The sequence below is a fragment of the Lissotriton helveticus genome, chromosome 8 (genome assembly GCF_964261635.1).
Source record: "Lissotriton helveticus chromosome 8, aLisHel1.1, whole genome shotgun sequence".
Taxonomy (NCBI): Eukaryota; Metazoa; Chordata; class Amphibia; order Caudata; family Salamandridae; genus Lissotriton; species Lissotriton helveticus.
The window spans coordinates 1,384,282,063-1,384,296,804 of record NC_136069.1 but is presented as its reverse complement, the minus strand read 5'-3'; the positions used below and the strand labels follow the sequence as shown (position 1 = coordinate 1,384,296,804).

Sequence of the window (14,742 nt, the reverse complement as noted above, 5' to 3'; positions counted from 1 at the left end):
TCCAAGGGGCTGACCTTCGCTGTGTTATGCAGCATGTCGGAGACAATCTGGGATTCCCTGATCCTGTGGAGGGTGGAGAGTCTGAAGACTTCTTCGCCAATTACCTAAAGAAAGATCCGGAAAGCCTCCCCATTCATACGTCTGTAAAGAAGGTGCTGGAGGGGGAATGGAAGGATGTTGACAGGCATGCCTTTCCCCGGTTTCTGGCTAAGAGGTATCCCTTGCAGGGATTCACAGAGGAGTTTCCGGCTGTGGTGAAAGTGGATTCTCTGCTGGCTGGTATGGCGTCTCAGAACCTGGTTGTGTCTGAGGATGCGGTGCCTCCTGATCCTGGGGACAAGCGTGTTGAGGGGGCCTTGAAGCGGTCCTTTGCAGCCTCCAATCTGGCAGTTCGGTCTGCAGCTTACACCAGCTATCTTGTTCAGTCGCTTCTTAAGGACTGTCAGGGTATTTCTGCGCAGCTCATGCAGGATGAGGATCCCTCTGAGTCTTTGTCCATGTTGGAACAACAGTTGCGTTTCATGGCTGACTTGTCCTTCGACTCCCTTAGTGCTGTGGCGGCGGCTGCTGGTGCCTCAGTGGCTGCTAGGAGGCAGTTGTGGCTTAAGTCTTGGAAGGCGGAAGCTGCTCAGAAGGCGGCTGTGATGAAAATCCCCTTCACGGGCTCTAAGCTGTTTGGGGAGCCGTTTGAAGTTTTGATTAAAAAGACAGCTGAGGACAAGAAATTGTTGGCTCCGGTCCGCTCTTCTCAGAAAGGGAAGTTTGCGGGTTATAAGCGGGCTTTTGGGCAGGCGTTTCAATCTAAGATGGCTGCTCAGCCCTTTCGTGGTAGGGGACGTGGCCGGGGTGTCCCTTCCTTCCACTTGTCCCGGGGTCGCCAGGGTGCTTCCTCTTCTGCAGGTCCCTCCAAGTCGCGACTATGTGATGGATTCCTTGAAGGTCCCGGTTGGGGGTCGCCTCACCTCTTTTTTGCCTGTCTGGGAGGAGTTCGTTCGGGATCTGTGGGTCCTACAGGTGGTACGGCTGGGCTACAGAATAGAATTTGGGTCTCCTCCGGTGGATGTGTTCAAAGCTACCCCTGTTCCCAGGTCTCTGGCAAGATGTCATGCTCTATTGGACGGAGTTCGGGACTTGGTGTCAAAGGGAGCTGTGGTGAGGGTGCCTGTGAGTCAACAGGGTCAGGGGGTTTACTCAATCCTGTTTTTGATCCAAAAACCAAATGGGGACTTCCGTCCGGTCCTAGATCTGAAGGCGGTGAACTTGTGTATCCCTCATCGGTCCTTCAAAATGGTGACTCTGCAGTTGATTCTTCCCTTCCTGTCGGTGGGGGATTTCCTGGCTTCTCTCGATCTACGGGACGCCTATTTTCATGTGCCAGTGCACGCGGATTCACCGAGGTTCCTGCGTTTCTGTGTAGGGGTGGATCACTACCAGTTCCAGGTATTACCGTTTGGCCTGTCTGCCTCTCCGAGTGTGTTTACTAAAGTGTTGGCACCCTTGGTGGGTTTGTTGCATGCTCAGGGTATACAGGTTTTCCCTTACTTGGACGATTGGTTGATTTCTTCCTCTTCTTTCCTTCAGGCTCAGTCACATTCCCGGGAGGTTTGCAGTCTCCTTCAAAGGTTGGATTCTGAACTTGGAGAAATCCCATCTTCACCCCACTCAGGAACTGTTGTTCATTGGGGGGTGTTCAACACCAGGTTGGGGAAGGTCTTCCTGTCGGAGCCCTGCAGACTGACTCTTGTGCACGAACTGAAGAAGGTGTTGGGGGCTCGGTCTTCCACGGCTCGCCAGTCGTTGCGTGGTCAGGGGCAGATGTCAGCAACTGTGATGATTGTTCCTTGGGCCCGTTTACACTTATACCCCCTGGTGAATCATCTTCTGGGGCATTGGGATCCGGCCTCTCTGAATTACGAGCTGTTGGTTCCGGGGAGTGTGTCCGTCGCCCGGGAGTTGTCCTGGTGGCTGGTGGATCGGAACCTCTTACAGGGCTCGCCCTTTGTGTCCCAAGTGAGGTTGGTCCTGACGACCGACGCCAGCGAACTAGGTTGGGGTGCGGTCTTGTGTCAGGAGTCGGTGCAGAGTCTTTGGTCTGTGCCGGAGGCGGAAATGTCCTTGAATTGGCGGGAATTAAAGGCGGTTCAGTTGGCGTTGTCTCATTTTCTGCCTTGGATCCTCCAGAGGGATGTGATGGTGCGGTCGGACAACACGGTGGTGGTGTGTTATATCAACCGCCAGGGGAGCGCGAGGGTGGCTTCCCTCAATTTGTTGGCTCAAAGTATAGGCCTGTGGGCGGAGTCTCACTTGTTGTCTCTGAGGGCTTTACATCTGCCTGGGATTTTGAACTCGGAGGCGGATCGCCTGAGCAGGGTGTTTCCCTCCCTGTCCGACATGTGCCTGTCTCAGGAAGTCTTTGGTTGCCTGATGGCCCGGTTTGGGATCCCGGTGGTGGACCTGTTTGCAGCCCCGGGGAACGCCTTGAGGGAGAAGTTTAGTTCTCTGGTTCGCTCTGCCGCGGTTTGGAGGGTGGATGCCCTGTCCTTCCGGTGGGAGGGGGGCCTGATGTATGCCTTTCCCCCTATTGCACTGCTGCCGCGTGTTCTGCTGAAGGTCAAACTGGATTGAGCTTCGTGCTCCTGGTGGCTCCAGATTGGTCCAGGCGGCCTTGGTTCCCTCTGTTATTGAAGTTGGCAGTGGGGCCTTGCTGGAGGTTGCCGGTGGTCCCTTGTCCCTTGTCGTTTCCCCCTCTGTCTCGGGAGTGTCTGGTCCGCCTGAGGCTGGTGGGTTGGCTGTTGAGAGGATGACCCTTGTGGTGTTGGGGTGTTCTCCTTCGGTGGCGGAATTTATTCAGAGGTTCAGGCGCCCTTCGACTCTCAAATCCTATGCCCGGCATTGGGTTTCTTTTCAGTCTTGGTGTACGGCGAGTGGGTGGTCTGCGTTGGAGGTGGATCCGGCACTGGTCTTGGACTTTTTGAAGGATGGCTTTGACTTGGAGCTGGCTGTGTCCTCCATGAGGGCTCAGTGGGCTGCTGTTCGGGCCTTTCGGGGTTCAGTCTGTGACCCGGTGGTTCCCCAGGTGTCCCATTTGTTGCGGAGTTGCTTCCTTCAGAAGCCTGTCATTCGGTCCTTTGCTCCTAGTTGGGATCTGCCTCTGGTTTTGGGGGCTTTGCAGGGGGCTCCCTTTGAGCCTCTGCTGGAGGTGTCTTTGAGGTTTCTGACGATCAAGGTGCTGTTCCTTGTGGCTATTACGTCGGCTAGGCGGAACGGGGAGATGGGCTCCTTGCTTTGTTCGGCCCCTTTTTTTACGTTTTTTTCCTGATCGGGTGGTACTGCGGCCTGATCCTTCCTTTGTTCCCAAGGTCCCTTCCTCTTTTCACTGCTCTGCGGATCTGGTTTTGCCTGTTTTATGTCCTGATCCTCTTTCAGAGGTTGAGGTGCGGCTGCACTGTTTGCACGTTCGGAGGGCTCTAGAGATCTATTTGTTGCGTACTGAGCCATTTCGTAAGGTGGATTCCCTTTTTGTGACCTTTGGCCTGGCTGGTCAGGATCTTAAGCCTTCTGGGGCTACCCTCAGTCGTTGGCTGCAATGGGCTGTGGGTGCTGCGTATGAGGCCTGTGGTGTGTTGGCTCCGGGGTCTGTTCAGGGAAGGTCGACTCGGGGGGTGGCGGCTTCCTGGGCTTGTTTTCAGGGGGCTTCCATGGCTGAAATCTGCAGGGCTGCTACCTGGAGTTCTGCACACACCTTTATGTCCCATTATCATTTGGTGGTTGGGGGGACTGATTCTGCTGGGTTTGGGGACGCTGTGTTGCGTTCTACTCCGGTGGTGAGACTTTTATGTGCTTTAATAAAGTCTTCTTTTTGCTACTGAGTGAAGCCGATTATTGCTTTGGTATCTGCTCATGTGGTTAGGACTGGGACGGGGAGGGCTGACGAGGAGGTAATGACCGGTTACTCACCGGTAATATTCATTACTCCGAGTCGTAGCCCTCCCCGTCCCAGTCCAGGTTCCCATCCCTCCCTCCCTGTTTGGGCTTCTTGTGCTTGTTAGGTACAGGTTGTTGATTGGCAGGTCACTGGGTTATATGCCTCAGGGTATGGGTGTGGCCTGGAGGGAAGGGATGGGTTTCAAGTTGCTTGGGAGTTTCTGGTGGGAGGAGCTATGCTCATGTAGTTAGGACTGGGACGGGGAGGGCTACGACTCGGAGTAATGAATATTACCGGTGAGTAACCGGTCATCACCCAGAAACTCATTGGGAAACTACAGAATTTTAAAAATATCACAGCCAGACAGGTCCTCAACATCCCCCACCACAACCACATCACTGAACACCTTTGAGAACTCCAGTGGCTTCCAATCAACAAAATAATCACGTTCAAGCTCCTCACACATGCCTACAAAGCTCTCCATGATGCAGGACCTGCATATCTTAACCACCGCCTCTCATTCGACCTACCAAGCAGACACCTTTGCTCCACCCAACTGGCCCTGGCCACCGTTCCCTGGATCCACAAGACCAAATCCGGAGAAAGATCGTTCTCCCACCCCGACGCCAAAAACTGGAACACCCTGCCTCTCCACCTCAATTCAAGAAGGGTCTCAAGACCTGGCTCTTCGACTGTACCCCTGCATCCAGACGGATCAGAAGCCCCCACCCCCAAATGCCTTGAGACCCTCACGGGTGAGTAGTCATGCTATTTAAACCCCTGATTGATTGACTGATTGAATGCTGGTACCAAAACAACTACTAACTTTCACACTCCTTCAAGTGTGACAATTCAGACTATTCCAGGTCCCCATAGCTATAACAATGGCTTGGGCATAATATTTAATGTATTTTCAATTAATAAACAACTGGTAGTTTGCTCTACATGTGACAGAATATCATAAGTGATGGTGTTGACAAATAAGTGCCAGTGCTGAGCACTGGAAACAACCAGCTCAAATTAAGCACTCCTTTATATTATGATCATGTTAAGATATCGACTTCAATCGCTTCAACACACAGACGGGTTTTGATCCAAACCATCACGGGAATGAAGAACAGAGGGAACTTCCCTGAAATCCTGCTGAATACAGACTGCCTTTAACGTTTCTTGTTTAGAAACATACATGCTGCCCTTAAGTCGAGCATTTTAGTAAACAGATAAAATGAACCGAAACAGAGCTGGGAACATTAAGATGAAAGAGCTGCCTTTGTGGAGCAGCTGTGACACATTAACCATCAGATTTTCCTTCCCCACTGTGAGTGCCCCTGTCATTATTTTGTTTGCATGCAATTCCTTACCTAAAACAGTGAGCTCTGCTACTTCACTCTCGCGTTCCCCCACCATGTTGGTTCCAACACAAACATATTTGCCAGCATCGCTCTTCCTGGTGTAAGTAATCATGAGCTTTCCTCCCCGAATCTACACAAGAGAACAAAGAGAAGCAGAGGGTTACAAGGACAGGCGGCACAGCGAGTTCTAGATCAATATTTCTGATAACATCACGTGAAAGTGTAGCCTTCTGTGCAACTAAGTATCTGTGTAGAGCCGTGAGCGGGCTTTTCTCTGTAAAGCTAACAATTATCAAATATGAGCAACACGCATCTTAAATTAAAAAGTTTTCTCAGCAATCCGAAGAAACGTTTGAAACGTATTCCTTCCAGTCAGCTGGAAACGAATCAAAAACAACACCGGCTGCCTTACAAACCATCTGGATACTTGCTGGTGCTAAGAAAAACAATCCCATTTTTACCATTATTTTTTTTACTTTTATGCAGCAAACTCAATGTATTTCTTTTATTTGAAGGCACTAACGCATTAGGGTACTTTATTTTTGCAAAAATGAAGGAACAAATTCAAAGTTATCTACTTTTCTTGATAAAAAAAACTTTAAGGAGTGCAACACTGAAGAATGAGTCTACTCTGCTGACCACGAGGCAATGAAACTATTGCTGCCCCACTCTGGGTAAATGAGTCTTTCAGAGGCACTGGAACCGATGCAGACCATGAAACTGTCATCAGACATGCAACAGTTTGTTTCATTTTCGGAATGAAGCTTTTGCAGCTCGCTTTCGATATTTGTATTGGCAGGCTGCAAACATTTTTTATCGCACATGTGGGAAGACAGTAAACAGAAAAGCTCACTTTCAGAAAAAAAACATTTCCTAAAGGGAAGGGGTATGTGGTCCAGTGGTTAGGTCATTCATTGACTTTGGAGCAAGCCAATCAATCTTCTGAGCTTGGTTTCAACACTTGGTAAAACTAATAGATCATGAACACCTCGCAGTATGCACTTGTGCCCAAGTTCAATCAAGCTCGGAGCACTGAAACTCAAGGGAAAATATATTTTTTAAAATGATCACCACTACAACCAATCTTATCATCTTTCTGAATGGCAATGAGATAGGAGTGACTGTTGTGTGATGGCAAAAGACTGATCAACAAAGTTTTTATGGGCATAAATTGCAACAAAAATGGATCTTTGTACATGGCTCCTTGTTGTGGGTCAAGGTGTGTGTGTGTCCCAGCAGGGAACCAGATGCTTATTGGACTTTTTTCTTGCCCTAATAAAACATTCAAACAGCATGTGACTCTTTCCTGGTGTACCAGATTTGTTGTCTCTTCCCCAGAAAAAGATACTTTTAAAAAAAAATTCTCAGGCTAAGATAACATTTTAAGCAGTGTCTGGCTCCTCGCTGGGATACAGACTTGTGTTTCTATGGCCAGCAAGGAGGCAGATGATGAGACAAGGAAACGGCCTTAACACTAAAGGCTGAACAACAAAATGCCTTTACAATGAAGATATTATAATAACAAAATATTTGAAGAACAGATCCTGTGCACACGCTAATGAAATCGGTGGTCCTGCAGTCAGGACGCAAAATTACATGATAATGGAAAATACGTGAAGGTTCAAAAGATCAAACACAAAGGTTCATGTAGGTGAAGAGGTTTTTATAAGTCAATTGTTGGTCAGTACAGAAAATAATAGCCAGCCGACACGTGTTTCGTCACACCGTAAAGGAGATGTGACTCATCAGGGCGTGGTGGCGACTACCAGGTCCGAAGTCGGCCACGTGGTAAACAGAGGGATGAGAACTAGGCACCCCGTGCCTCAAATGGGAGCGAAAGTAGTGGATGGGTAAGTCCAAAACTTTCCGAGGTGACCTAGGGCAGAAGAAGACCTCGCTCGCTCAATTACTAGCTTCCGAAATGCACTGCTCCAGTTTGCCAACTGTGGACACCAAACCCATATCTATCTACAGCATACCATACACAGTAATTCTGCCACATTTTATTGTTCTATGCTAAAATTTTGATTGTTAAGTCCACAGCTCTAGGAAAACACATATATTTTACATTTTCAGATGCTAAACATTCATATTTCCTGGATTAGAATATGGTTATTTATGTTAGTCCATTTGTAAAATGCAACAAAATATTCAGATCAGACATTAACATTGACAACAATATAAACCCCAAAATTTCTGAAAACATAACTTATCATTTTCACAAGTGCACAAGAGATCAAGGAGTTATACCTAATAGTGATAGGATTAACCAATATAAAACACACATTCCAGAAAAATCTTCTGACACCATACCAACTCAAATCTGAAATGTCAGATCTATTGAGCAAGGTCAATTGTCTCTCTCAACTCTCTCAAATAACCCTATTTCTCATTTTATAGCTTGCTTAGCTTCCAATATCTTTTGAAATGTTTTTGCAATCTCAATATATAAATTGCTTTAATTGAGACAGGAGAAACTACGTCACCATTTTCTGTGGTTTCCAAGGTTAAATAGGATGAAACTTACACATTCCATATTTTAGAAATGCACGTGGAAATATTTATTACTGAATTTCTCACAATTCTGGTATCAACAGTCCACGATGTCAACAACCACATGAGGAACACAAACCTTGAATTATCCTTTCGGCATGGGAAGACCATTAATTTGCTATTACCTTAATTTTCTAAATAAGCAACAGATTTTTTTAGCTTGATCACAAAAGCTACCTCCAGAGGCAGAAGCATCCTTTTAGTCTTTTCAAAACATGCCCTCTAAAATTATGGGCCCTTGCCTTCACGGATATAACTTTCCTTTTATAATTGTTTTCATAACTGACAGCAAAAACATTTGATAAGGAGAATTGACTACTCTATGTTAGGTGAGTCAGTTTGAGACAAATAATTATCTGTGTAAGAGAAATCCCTTAATAATACTACAGTTTTCAATCAAAGGAGTGAGTGCCTCGCCATATGTATCATATCATATCTCTCTGTGACAAAAAATGTTTTGAATTGAAATGTGTGTCTCTCCTTACTACCAAAGAGTGTCTCGCTTAAATATGTATATCATATATTTTCCCTCCGGCAGTCTATATTTGAGTTGGTGGCTTCCTGTGCTCGAAATAGGCACTTAATTGCCAACTTCGGAACTAATGACAGTCTGCTACTGTGGCGCTGCCTGTCTAATTTAAAGATGCGCACAACAACAGAAGTTTATTAATTAAATATCCATTAAAAATGACGAATACCTGCGTCCATTCACCAAAATGCCTGGGGTAGCGGAAATGACATCACACACCATTTGATCTTTACTTTAACTCACACACACATGCTTGCACATACAGATATATTCACTCTTACATAAACGTTCTCTTCATAAGCACACTCTCACCTGCAAGCACACACACTTTTAAAGCTTTTTTAACTTAGCTCAGCTGCCAGATAGAGAATATTCCAGTTAATTGTACTCCATTTTCTATTACACAAATAGTGAATAATAAATTATTCAATGAAATAACTGACTGAAAACAAGGAAAGTGGAGCCCCAACTGAAGTCTATATGGATGAGCTGTCTATGTTTCTGGCCATGAATTCACCACCTCGAAACACCGAAAAGAGGTCCATGCTGCCCATGCCCTTTTTAGGTCTCGCCTGTCGATGCGCATGCGCATCGAGCAAGCGAGACTATAGGGGCTCATCCAGACTTTATCTAACTTTCAAGGAATCGTGGCGATTCCTTGCAGTGCCCGTGACTTTTAAGCTCAATGCGCATGTGCATTGAGCTTAAAAGCGCGTGCACAGCCGCCCGCATTCCTCCGACACCTTTGAAGTGAAACTTAGCTTCACTTCAAAGGCCCGGCTTGTTCACACCCACATGCCGCTCTGCCCCGCTCCGCCCCCTCCCCTGAGTCATCCTGCCTGCCCCTTCCCGCCGTGTCGCATTTCTCCTCCCCCCTCCCCTCTCCCCTCTCCCCATTGCGCTTGGAGGGACAGCAACAACATAAAACTGACCATGAAGTTAATCACAGGACCCTGCAGCCGAAGGCTTCGTGCACTGAGCCCTCCCGGCATACACATAATTTTATCGCTCTCTTTCTCTCGCGCTCTCCCTACATCTATAGCTCCCCCTCCCTCTCTCCTGTCTTCCTCTGTCTCACTCTAACTGTGTTCCTCCCTCTGTCTCACTCCCCCTCTCTTTTTCCTCCTCTCTCCCTCCCTCTCCGTCTCGCAGCTTAGATTCACGTTTCTGCCTGTTTCACTCTCTCTTCCAACTCTCACCCCCCTCTCCATTTACTTACACAAATCTCGCAGATACCCCAAGCAGCGGTGCACGCAGTACCAATCCTTCTGTTATGCCACATCTCGCAGCTTAGATTCATTCCCTCTTTCTTTTAACTCCCCACGTTTCTGCCTGTTTCACTCTCTCTTCCAACTCTCACCCCCCTCTCCATTTACTTACACAAATCTCGCAGATACCCCAAGCAGCGGTGCACGCAGTACCAATCCTTCTGTTATGCCACATCTCGCAGCTTAGATTCATTTGCTTTTTTTTTTAACTCTCCACGTTTCTGCCTGTTTCACTCTCTCTTTTAACTCTCACCCCCCTCTCCATTTACGTTTCTGCCTGTTTCACTCAGCCACGCAACGCCACTCAGGCACGCAACGCCACTCACGCACGCAACGCCACTCAGCCACGCAACGCCACTCAGCCACGCAACGCCACTCACCCACGCAACGCCACTCAGCCACGCAACGCCACTCACCCACGCAACGCCACTCACCCACGCAACGCCACTCATGCACGCCACTCACACACGCAACGCCACGCACACATGCAACGCCACTCAGCCACTCACTGCCACTCAGCCACGCAACGCCACTCAGCCACGCAACGCCACTCAGCCACGCAACGCCACTCACCCACGCAACGCCACTCAGCCACGCAACGCCACTCACCCACGCAACGCCACTCACCCACGCAATGCCACTCACCCACGCAACGCCACTCACCCACGCAACGCCACTCACCCACGCAACGCCACTCACCCACGCAACGCCACTCAGCCACGCAACGCCACTCAGCCACGCAACGCCACTCACCCATGCAACGCCACTCACCCACGCAACGCCACTCACCCACGCAACGCCACTCACCCACGCAACGCCACTCACACACGCAACGCCACTCACACGCAACGCCACTCACCCACGCAACGCCACTCAGCCACGCAACGCCACTCAGCCACGCAACGCCACTCAGCCACGCAACGCCACTCACACACGCAACGCCACTCACCCACGCAACGCCACTCACCCACGCAACGCCACTCACCCACGCAATGCCACTCTGGCACGCAACGCCACTCTGGCACGCAACGCCACTCACCCACGCAACGCCACTCACCCACGCAACGCCACTCACCCACACAACGCCACTCACCCACGCAACGCCACTCACCCACGCAACGCCACTCAGCCACGCAACGCCACTCAGCCACGCAACGCCACTCACCCACGCAACGCCACTCAGCCACGCAACGCCACTCAGCCACGCAACGCCACTCACACGCAACGCCACTCACCCACGCAACGCCACTCACCCACGCAACGCCACTCACCCACGCAATGCCACTCTGGCACGCAACGCCACTCTGGCACGCAACGCCACTCACCCACGCAACGCCACTCACCCACGCAACGCCACTCACCCACACAACGCCACTCACCCACGCAACGCCACTCACCCACGCAACGCCACTCAGCCACGCAACGCCACTCAGCCACGCAACGCCACTCAGCCACGCAACGCCACTCACCCACGCAACGCCACTCACACACGCAACGCCACTCACCCACGCAACGCCACTCAGCCGCGCAACGCCACTCACACGCAACGCCACTCACCCACGCAACGCCACTCAGCCACGCAACGCCACTCAGCCACGCAATGCCACTCAGCCACGCAACGCCACTCACACACGCAACGCCACTCACCCACGCAACGCCACTCACCCACGCAACGCCACTCACCCACGCAATGCCACTCTGGCACGCAACGCCACTCTGGCACGCAACGCCACTCACCCACGCAACGCCACTCACCCACGCAACGCCACTCACCCACACAACGCCACTCACCCACGCAACGCCACTCACCCACGCAACGCCACTCAGCCACGCAACGCCACTCAGCCACGCAACGCCACTCAGCCACGCAACGCCACTCACCCACGCAACGCCACTCACACACGCAACGCCACTCACACGCAACGCCACTCACCCACGCAACGCCACTCAGCCACGCAACGCCACTCAGCCACGCAACGCCACTCAGCCACGCAACGCCACTCACCCACGCAACGCCACTCACCCACGCAACGCCACTCACCCACGCAACGCCACTCACCCACGCAACGCCACTCACCCACGCGACGCCACTCACCCACGCAACGCCACTCAGCCACGCAACGCCACTCAGCCACGCAACGCCACTCAGCCACGCAACGCCACTCACCCACGCAACGCCACTCACCCACGCAACGCCACTCACCCACGCAACGCCACTCACCCACGCAACGCCACTCACCCACGCAACGCCACTCACCCACGCAACGCCACTCAGCCACGCAACGCCACTCACACACGCAACGCCACTCACACACGCAACGCCACGCACACATGCAACGCCACTCAGCCACGCACTGCCACTCTGCCACGCAACGCCACTCAGCCACTCAGCCACGCAACGCCACTCAGCCACGCAACGCCACTCACACACGCAACGCCACTCACACGCAACGCCACTCACCCACGCAACGCCACTCACCCACGCAACGCCACTCACCCACGCAACGCCACTCACCCACGCAACGCCACTCACCCACGCAACGCCACTCACCCAAGGAACGCCACTCAGCCACGCAACGCCGTTAGTATGTATAGCATTGCACCTAAAAAACAGTTAATATTACAACCCACAAACGCCAGCACCTCTCCCCTCTGTTCCCGTACACATCCAGGCTCGCAATTCAACTCCCCCTCCCCAGACGCCAGCACCTCCCCTCTCTGTCCCTGCACACAGCCAGGCTCTCAGAACACAAAAAGACTTGAAATTGAAATCGTCTACAAAATGAAATAATGACAGACGCATTACAAGCTACATGGCCTTGTACATTCCCTAATCAGCAGACCTACTATTCCCACCCCTCCCTCTACAGCCTGCTACGCCAAAAATAGCGCTTGTATCTATAGCATTGCACCTAAAAAACATGTAATATTTTGACATGTTTATAAACGGAATGAAACACACAGAGTCAGTTCAATTCAACGGGCCTACTATTTCCTCCGACACAGAGTGACATCACAGAGCCTCTAGCACATCCACGTGACTAAACAGTCCTCGCAACCCGCCATAACCCCCAACAATACGACGGACCTGCTGGGACCATTCTTTAATACCATTTACATGAACACAAAGCCAGGCCACAGACTCCAAGGCTTTCGTTACCAAAACTCCAGGATGCTAGACTACTTTAAGCGCCGTGTTCAAGATTGTAATCACTTGTGAAGTTCCTTTGGGGATGTGCTAATTTAGAACAGCAGGATGCGAGCCGGGTGTTACCTCGAGAACAACAACAAACCCCCCCAAAAACAAAGTCACTGGAAGAAAATACTAACACTAGAAACGTGATGCTTTTTCGCTAAACTTAAACAATCCCACTGAACGAAGATACTAACACTAGAAACGTGATGTTTTTTAAACAAAAATTATTTACTTCACATAACCATGTCTAGTATTTCACAACTTCCCTCTACAGCGTGGTATTTAAAATCGGCCTATTCTACGTCGACGCTTGTACAGACTAAAGATTTCTTATGTTGCCTTCAGTGGAACATTTCCGATGTTGCCTTCTTTTGGATAACTACGATATTTCTTATACACACACATTAAGGGGCGCATCCGCAGCAGCCTCACCCTCACTCACCCTCACTCACCCTCAACCCCTCATGCTATTTTGAAGGGTAACTTGGAGCAGACAGTTCAAGTCGAATTACGGTAAGGCCACTCAGCCACGCAACGCCACTCAGCCACGCAACGCCACTCAACGCCACTCACCCACGCAACGCCACTCACCCGCAACGCCACTCACCCACTCACCCACGCAACGCCACTCACCCACGCAACGCCACTCACCCACGCAACGCCACTCACCCACGCAGCGCCACTCACCCACGCAACGCCACTCACCCACGCAACGCCACTCAGCCACGTAACGCCACTCAGCCACGCAACGCCACTCACACACGCAACGCCACTCACACACGCAACGCCACTCACACACGCAACGCCACTCAGCCACGCAACGCCACTCAGCCACGCTTCGCCACTCAGCCACGCAACGCCACTCAGCCATAACACTTCACGAGCAGTCCCGGGCTTTTAGCTACAACATTGCATTCTGGGACTCGTAGTTTTGTTTCTTTTAGTAATAAAACGCTAGCAAATAATGGAAGGACCGGCTGAATGCGTTACACAGATATCTCGAAGACCTCGTTAGAATAACACCGCTCCAACAATACGTCATAGCACACCGTCATGCACTGCCTATGGAACCAATTCATACCGTGCTTGAAAGTGTATTAAAGCCAGTCTTAACACAGGGACATCAGAACAGCAAGCATGTTGGCGCAGCAGCCCGCAATGTGCATTTCTCCTACACCCCCTCCCCACAGCAATGCCCTCCGTCTGTTTTACAATTTGAAGAGGTGCCTCCTCACATTTCACTTCACTGCCTTCCAACCTCATGTTTGAAACTTTAGTCACCATCTCCTGTTTGTCGTACCCCAAGCAGCGGTGCACGCACTACAAATCCTTCTGTTATGCCACATCTCGCAGCTTAGATTCATTCCCTCTTTCTTTTAACTCTCCACGTTTCTGCCTGTTTCACTCTCTCTTCCAACTCTCACCCCCCTCTCCATTTACTTACACAAATCTCGCAGATACCCCAAGCAGCGGTGCACGCAGTACCAATCCTTCTGTTATGCCACATCTCGCAGCTTAGATTCATTCGTAACGCCACTCACCCACGCATCGCCACTCAGCCACGCAATGCCACTCAGCCACGCAACGTCACTCAGCCACGCAACGCCACTCAGCCACGCAACGCCACTCACCCACGCAACGCCACTCACACACGCAACGCCACTCACACGCAACGCCACTCACCCACGCAACGCCACTCAGCCACGCAACGCCACTCAGCCACGCAACGCCACTCAGCCACGCAACGCCACTCACACACGCAACGCCACTCACCCACGCAACGCCACTCACCCACGCAACGCCACTCACCCACGCAATGCCACTCTGGCACGCAACGCCACTCTGGCACGCAACGCCACTCACCCACGCAACGCCACTCACCCACGCAACGCCACTCACCCACACAACGCCACTCACCC

General features: G+C 50.9%; 1 protein-coding gene across 1 annotated transcript in view; it reads right to left on the bottom strand.

The window, feature by feature from the left end:
- The window catches only part of ROBO1 (roundabout guidance receptor 1), a 1,545,337-nt gene that overhangs the window by 147,151 nt on the left and 1,383,444 nt on the right, over positions 1-14,742 (bottom strand). Inside the window, exon 6 of the mRNA XM_078658344.1 lies at positions 5,287-5,407. Coding sequence (XP_078514470.1) covers positions 5,287-5,407 — 121 coding nt within the window. The remainder of the gene's footprint in view (positions 1-5,286; positions 5,408-14,742) is intronic.